The 7,350-nt window shown below is 45.7% G+C and overlaps 1 protein-coding gene across 1 annotated transcript; it reads left to right on the top strand.

The window, feature by feature from the left end:
- Positions 1-4,511, top strand: LOC142994736 (meteorin-like protein). The gene is made up of 5 exons (XM_076145567.1): positions 1-399; positions 1,708-1,891; positions 2,144-2,369; positions 3,318-3,377; positions 3,556-4,511. Exons 1-5 carry the CDS (start codon positions 305-307, stop codon positions 3,894-3,896), a joined length of 906 nt encoding a protein of 301 aa, XP_076001682.1. The 5' UTR covers positions 1-304; the 3' UTR covers positions 3,897-4,511.
- The last annotated feature ends 2,839 nt before the right edge of the window (positions 4,512-7,350 follow it).

Here is a 7,350-nt window from a genome sequence, read left to right on the forward strand (position 1 = left end):
TCGGTGACGTCCCGTGAAGCGGAGCCGCACAGCAGAAGTTTCTCAATCAGCGCCACTTGCGTACACACACACATACACACACACTCCGCTTCTTAAAACCCGTTGCCAAAAACCTTCCTCTACCACAGGCACTGGACGCGCCATGTAGCCTGTTGGCGCAGCCTGAATACCGCAGCGTGTGTGTGTGCGTATGCGTGTGTGTGTGTGCATCTCTGGATATCTTCCGGCGCGGTGAGGGAGCGGGGGCGCACGCACGGCTGGCCGGTGTGCGGGCTCCGGTTATCGGCGGAGCGGACAGACCAGCATGCTGTGGCCGTGGACCGCGCTCTGGATCCCGGCTGTGCTCCTCTGTCGGGCGGCGGCTCAGTACTCCAGCGACCAGTGCAGCTGGAGAGGAAGGTAAGAAGCAACACCAGTGTTCTAAAGATGTTATACAGATGATTAAGAGTAACATTGATGTGTAATAACACATCGAATCCATTTCTACTGAGATTGAGTACCTTTGAGACTTTTTGGACAATTTATTGATTACACGCAATAACGTATTTGTGTGTTATTTATTTTCTATAATATTAAAATGGCTTTAGAACAGAAAAGAGGCTCATGTTAACCCATAACCTATAAGAGTGTAACTTCTCCTTATGTGGGTGTATCAACTCCAATTGATTAATCACGAGGCTTATATTTGTAAAGCTTTAACCTCTTTGGTGTTCTTTCTGTTGCCAAAGTAAAGGGCAAGAGTGTTTCCTTCTCTGCTGGGTGAATGTAATCCTTCTCATTCAGGGCATCTTGTGTATTCTATGGAATGAAATCACAAATTATTAGACATAATGAATTGAGATTCAATGGAATCCACCCTAGTATTCGGCATGTGGTTGCTTTTTTCTCTTGTGAAACTGTGACGGGTCAGATAAGCCAATGTTTCTGCTCCAGCTGTGAAATGGAAGGTATTTAAAGATCCATTTGGCTGCTTCCACATCTATCGCATGTGGTGACCGATCAGAAATGGAGTGAAGTCAGAGCTCAGTAATCCTATAAACCCCTTTAATGGAATCTTTTCACAAACTCACTCTATTCTCACTCAAACAAATCCTTACTTTTGAGGGATTCAGGGGTGGGAAGGGGGGGGGGGGGGGGGGGGGGAGAGAGAGAGGGGGAAGCTGACAGACAGTGATTACATTTTAGATTCAGTTTCTTTCATAGCCCGCAAAAATCTATTAAAGATTGTGAAATGCACTCCATAGCCCTGTGATCACATGAATGTCTCTGCTTCATTTCCTATCTTGAGTAAATAACAGCCACATGTTCGCCTTTGATCACCTCCTCCAAGTCCCCAAGTCATAAAAATAAAAAAAGAAAGCTCGTACTTCGCACTCGGGGTTGTAAAGTTTATCCGCGTCAAACTTCTAACGACTTAATAGCCTAATCAGGTCCTGGTGTGGAGGTGGCTTAGGCACTTCAGAGACAACAGACCACATCAGTCCCAAGTGAAAGATCGGAGACAGCTGCACCAGCACAAACCTTTAAGAAGAAGAAATCTAATAAACGTTGTATGCTTTTATTAATTCTTTCCCTGGTTAAAAAAAAAGAAAAAATCTGTGAGCTTTCCAACCTCACTCAGGAAACATGTCACACCATCAAAGAAGTAGTATAGTAGCAGTGGAGTGTCATGTTTGATGATCAAACGTCCTCTGGTCTCCTCTGCAGTGGGCTGAGCCATGAGTCCCACAGCAGAGACGTGGAACAGGTCTACCTACGCTGCTCTCAGGGTTCTCTGGAGTGGCTTTACCCCACAGGAGCCATCATCATCAACCTGCGGCCCAACACGGAGCCCTCATCTGGGGGCGCGGCCGACCTCCATGTGTGCATCAAGCCTCACACTCGCTCCCAGGTAGAGTACAGAGCCGGGAGAAGAAACCAGCCTCAGTGTGTGTGGGGAATACAAATGTTAAAGTGACAGTACACAAAAAAATAAGCTCTGTGTGTTCAATGGAGATGAATGAAGTTTCAACAACGTTTGCTCAGTTTGTATTCAGTCAATAACAACAGATTCCAATGGTGATAATCTAATAATCTGAATGTTACAGTTAAATATGTTTTCATTTGGATGTGTGATGAAATGAATGTGTCTCATCTGGTCCAGGGGTCCCGGGTGTATCTGGAGCACGAAGGAGATCTGAAGCTGCTGCTGGGAGAGAAGGAGCAGGCTCAAGGGGCGACACGCTGTTACAGCATGACAGAGGGGGCGCTGTTTGTGGAGGCTGTCCCACACACAGATATCAGCAGGAGGATCACAGCTTTCCAATATGAGCTGGTGTCCAGCCAGGGGCCCGGGGACCTTAGTTACTTAAACCTGCACCCTGGGACAGGTAAGACAATCCACAGCTACATGCATTTACTCCCTTACAAAACACAATTTGAGTTCAGTTGTCTCTCTTAACACAAAGCTCAGGGCATTAAGGGTCAAACCACAAGTTCTCATCTTATTATCTTATCTTATCTTATCTTATTGATATTCTGTCGTCCGGCCCTGGTTGCAGTTATTTTGGATTGAGATCAGGCCACGTTTGCACACTCGTGGACTCTCTAATATCCAGTTCCTTATGGCAGCAATCTTTATGGGTTGACTGGCCAGAAAGGTGACAAACCCATCAGTGTTTATGAGCTTAAAGGGAAACTGACACATACCAGGAAAAGAGTCGTCAACGGTCCACATGACACGTTGAGCTCCGTTTCTTCTTCCTCATCTCACCTACACGTCTCCCCCCCACTTCCTTCATCCCACACTTTCTTGTCTAGACCCGACTTATGAAAACAAGCAGGCCAATCAAAAGGTCACACTAGGGTGAGACACAGGGGTCAGCTGTTCAGCTCTTACCTGTCAATCAAGAGCCCCCTAAAGCGAGGCATTTTGGGTAGCCCACCCGTACGAGTAAAGAGGTCTGTGAGCGGGGAGGGAGGGCGGGTGTAGAGGAAGGAGGCGCTGCACTCATAATGAGAACTTCAAGGCCTGGCTTTGTGTGTGTGTGTGCGTGTGTGTGTGTGTGTGTGTGTGTGTGTTTGATAGCTGTTTTTATAGCTGACAGGGTCAAAGGGTAATTCTGTGATTACCTCTCTTCCCTCACCTGCTCTTCTCATTCACTAACTCTGTCTGTCTTCTTTTCCTCCTGCGTTTTTTCCCCTCTCACAAACACATTCCAGCACAGGGGAAGAGAAAGAACACAGAGGGAGAGCAGAGAATCAAATGTGTTGTTTTAAAACGCATGTAGAAAGTTGGTTTTGTTGTGTTTTAAAATTTGTCATGTCATCCCTCTTAGCTACATGTCAGCCATGCTCAGATGAAGAGCTTCTCATGGCGGCTTGCACCAGCGACTTTGGTAAATCCTGCACACACACACACACACACACACACACACACACACACACACACACACACACACACACACACACACACACACACACACACACACACACACACATGCGCAAGTGTATATATTCATGTAAATTCCCTTCACTGATCTGACTTCTGTCTCATCTCTCTTCCCGTCTGCACAGTGGGAAGAGGCACCATCCAAAGTGTGGAAACCAAACCCTCACCTCCCACATCAGGTACTAACGGCCGCTCCCACGTCGCCGTTGTTCTGAGCCGGCTTTTCAAACAGAAAAACAGAGTGTTTGCCTCGGGCGGAGCCAGAGGGAGGAGGTGGATCGGGAGCGTCCACGTCCCCACGCAGTGCGGCGTGCGAGCCGGAGGGGATGACGACTACCTCTTCACGGGCTCCATCCATTTCGGTGAGGCCTGGCTCGGCTGCGCTCCACGCTACAAAGACTTTGAGAAGCTCTACGCCACAGCGGAGGAAGCAGGGACGAACCCCTGCCAGATAGACACAGACTGAGACAGCTCATCCCGTCCAAAATACGTTTAAGTGGAGGATTCGGGGAGGAACTGGTTGCAGGCTGGAGTACAGTGCAGCGTTATGGAGGGATTGTCTTCAGAGGGTTCCTGGGTAGTCCAGACGTTCTCCTTTCAGCACTCAAGAACCAATGATTACCGCTCTTATCAAAGAAGACAGTGGGATAACATGTTGGACGTGTCTGTAGCACATGGCAGTACCACATGTACTTGGCTTTGGTATCATTTACTACACTTTATTCAGCAATTCCTCTATTAAATTCCTCATTTTGTTAATATTTTGCTACATTTCATTTAAGGAAAGTTATTTTATAGTCATCTGCGCCCTCGTCTTAAAAGTATTTTGTGTGTAAATATGTTGTGTATGTGATATGAGTGAAGCAGGAGTAAGGAGCTTAAATGAATGTGCCTATAGCAGAGGGAGCTGAATGCTTGCGTGCTCATTCTTGAAATGAAAGTTTGCTTTGTAAAAAGCTTTCTGTAAAATGTAGAATGTCTTCTGACAGAAGTGTACAGTATGCAGCTCTGTGAGTCTTTGTGTACTATGTGTGTATGTACATTTTGCTAACGAGTAATAAAGTTCTTTTAGATATTGAGAAAAAAAGCACTGGTTGAAGAAGTTCTTGTAGGTGAAGTTAAGAGATAGAACAAATAAATGTAAATCCTTCAGAAAAGCTGATTTGAAAACCAAAACAAGGGAATTTATCCTCCTAACTCTCCAACAGTGAAATCATTATGGGTGCTCAGTGACCATGAGCTGGCAGGCAGGCAGGCAGCGGTGCGTCAGTGCTGGCGTAGCAAACCCCTGTGGAGCTTTAACAAGCCACCAGTCTACACTGTACCCTGTGTGTGTGTGTGTGTGTGTGTGCGTGCGTGCGCACGCGTGTGTGTGATCATAGATTTCAAGCAAAGTCAGAGAGAAAAGTGTTTCCAATGAAAGTCCACATCACCAGCCAATACTTTCCCCTGAGGCAAAGCTGTGTTTGTTTGAATGTCAAGTGTGCTGTTCCCAAAGTCTGAGTGCAGATCACAATGGAACAATCGGCCCTAAAATGAGCCGAACCTTCACGCAGAGCAACCAGGAGAGCAGCAAGCACCGATGGAAAGACACAGGGCCGAAGCCTGATGGATAGAAAGCTGAAAGGAGAGGCGGATGTGTGTATGACCTCTGCTTCTCCCTGCTGTCAGCGGGCGTGTGTGTTTGTGTGTGTGTGTGTGTGTGTGACGCTTTCCCTCTTTCCTCAGGAAGAGCAAGCATGGATGGAATGTCCCCTCCCACACACATAAACACACTCACACACTCTCTCACACACACACACACACACACACACACACACACATACACACACACACACACACACACACACACATAGATCCACTCTCAGCCGTAGAGACAAACCATGTGTGCTGCAGTATGTAATTAAATCATTAAATCATTATTTGTTCCTGACAAGTATCACATATTTTCCATAATGCAGGTGTGTGAGAGTGAAAGTAATTTGGGGCCAAACGTTCAATCTTAAACCTTAAACCTTAAATCGGTGACTCCAGAGGGTCACCTATATATAACACACACACACACACACACACACACACACACACACACACACGCACACACACACACACACACACACACTTTGCATTTGTGCTGGGCATGTGTGTGTGTGTGTGTGTATATGTTTGTCTTGGACAGTAGCTTGAGAGGACCTCAACACACACGCCCTGCACACTGCCAACATGGAAACACACCACGATGCAGAAACCCAAGTCAGCCTAGCAACACCCAATACCCCTTAGCAACACACCCTGGCAACAACCCAGCTCCCCTTGGCATCCTCGCTAATTTGGGACACACTTATCCCTGTGCGCTGGGGCCTTAATGTTAACCTTTCAGCGTGAGAGTGTGTGAGATATGGAGAGAGTTTGTGCTGCAGTATGCAAGAGGCACAGCTGAGCGGTCAGCTGGAGATGAGGGAATGGCTGAGCTCAGGGAAAATACACACATATACACTGACCCGCATGTATTTGTACACCAACACTAGTATATAAGAGCACATGGGTCAGGGTGGGGCCGGTAGTTTTAATGAGTGCCGCAATATTTTAAGGTTTTAATGTATGTCTGGGCTCCACAGGGGGTTCAAAGTGGAAAAGGCTTTGAATTTAATCAGTAGCCCTGATTAACCCTTCATAGAGTCAGAAAGACCCAATAAAATGTATATATTTAGAAATAATTACAAGAGCAATAACCAAGCAAAAACCTCTTGGATGGTCAATGTCAATTTCCATATATATATGGTACATTCCTCATGTATTACTTTCCTTACTACCGCTACTGCTCTTAGGCCTGAGGTTAGTGAGTCTTGTTTTGTTCCGCAGCAGGAAGCTGGTGGGTGTAGTTAAGGGCTGGCAGCCAATTTTCTGTATTTTCCATTGAAGAACGTCTGCTAATGAGTGAGGTGGTGTGTTGATGCGGTCCTGTGTATTGTTGCAGGAATCAAAGGTGAATGCTCGTCTTATTGCATCATGCGGTTTTGTGTTTGCCAGTTCTGGGACAAACTCAATGTATTGCAAGTCAAATGGTCCCAACTCTGGAGATCAGTATCTGATGTGATGGATTATAGCCAATTTATCAACAAAAATGAGACAGTATATCACATTTGTGTTTTAATATGGAGGTTCAATGATAGAATGATCCTTATATTTCACTGATTCATATTGTGAATAACATTAGAGCGACTGTAAACCTCACTCATACATTATTAGCACTTCGCTTTCTATGCTCTGCGTCTGTACTTCACTCTGACGTCACGCGAGGGCGCTGTAGCGCGGTGCAACAGGACGATACCAGAAAAATAGATGTTTTTCTGCCCAGTAAAACACACGAAGGTCCGAGAGGAGGAGCACGTAAACGCATCTCGAATGATTCATGAAATCCGATGTGAAACGCTGGACGAGCTCAATTACGCTCCATAATCCAGAAAGCCTGCAAACACCGCTTGGAGTTCTGCTCGACTTTGGAGTCTGGACTAGACTGTAAAATGTCCAATACAGGTCTGATTTGCAAAAACAAAAAGTCGGTTCTCTACCATGTGCCCTGTAAAGAGTTACTACACTACGCTACCACACCACAAATAATAAAGTACTACATTTATATCACGTTTTCAAAACACCGTTGTGTAGGTAAATGCAATTGTTTGGAATTAGATTGTAAAGCACTGCCCTCTAGTGGCCAGGCAGCAATAATACACACATCGTGTGACTGCAGGGTGTTTACCAGCGACCTCTAAATTGCAGTTATCGCCGCTGAATATGTGGGAGACGCAGATTCCTGTTCATCTAATGATTTTCTTATCTTTGTAGCATTTCGATCAGTCCAGTAATGACAAATTATACTACATATATGAAACTTATTTGCTCAAAAGTTAAAATAAATTCTA

This window comes from Genypterus blacodes, unplaced genomic scaffold, assembly GCF_046128005.1.
Source record: "Genypterus blacodes isolate CSIRO-AG114 ecotype Tasmania unplaced genomic scaffold, CSIRO-AGI_Gbla_v1 ptg000030l_1, whole genome shotgun sequence".
NCBI classification, from domain to species: domain Eukaryota; kingdom Metazoa; phylum Chordata; class Actinopteri; order Ophidiiformes; family Ophidiidae; genus Genypterus; species Genypterus blacodes.

Coding starts and splice junctions, on each gene's coding strand:
- LOC142994736 (XM_076145567.1), top strand. CDS start 305: ATGCTGTGGCCGTGGACCGCGCTCTGGATCCCGGCTGTGCTCCTCTGT. Junction 400..1,707: donor CAGTGCAGCTGGAGAGGAAG/GTAAGAAGCAAC, acceptor TCTCCTCTGCAG/TGGGCTGAGCCATGAGTCCC. Junction 2,370..3,317: donor AAACCTGCACCCTGGGACAG/GTAAGACAATCC, acceptor CATCCCTCTTAG/CTACATGTCAGCCATGCTCA.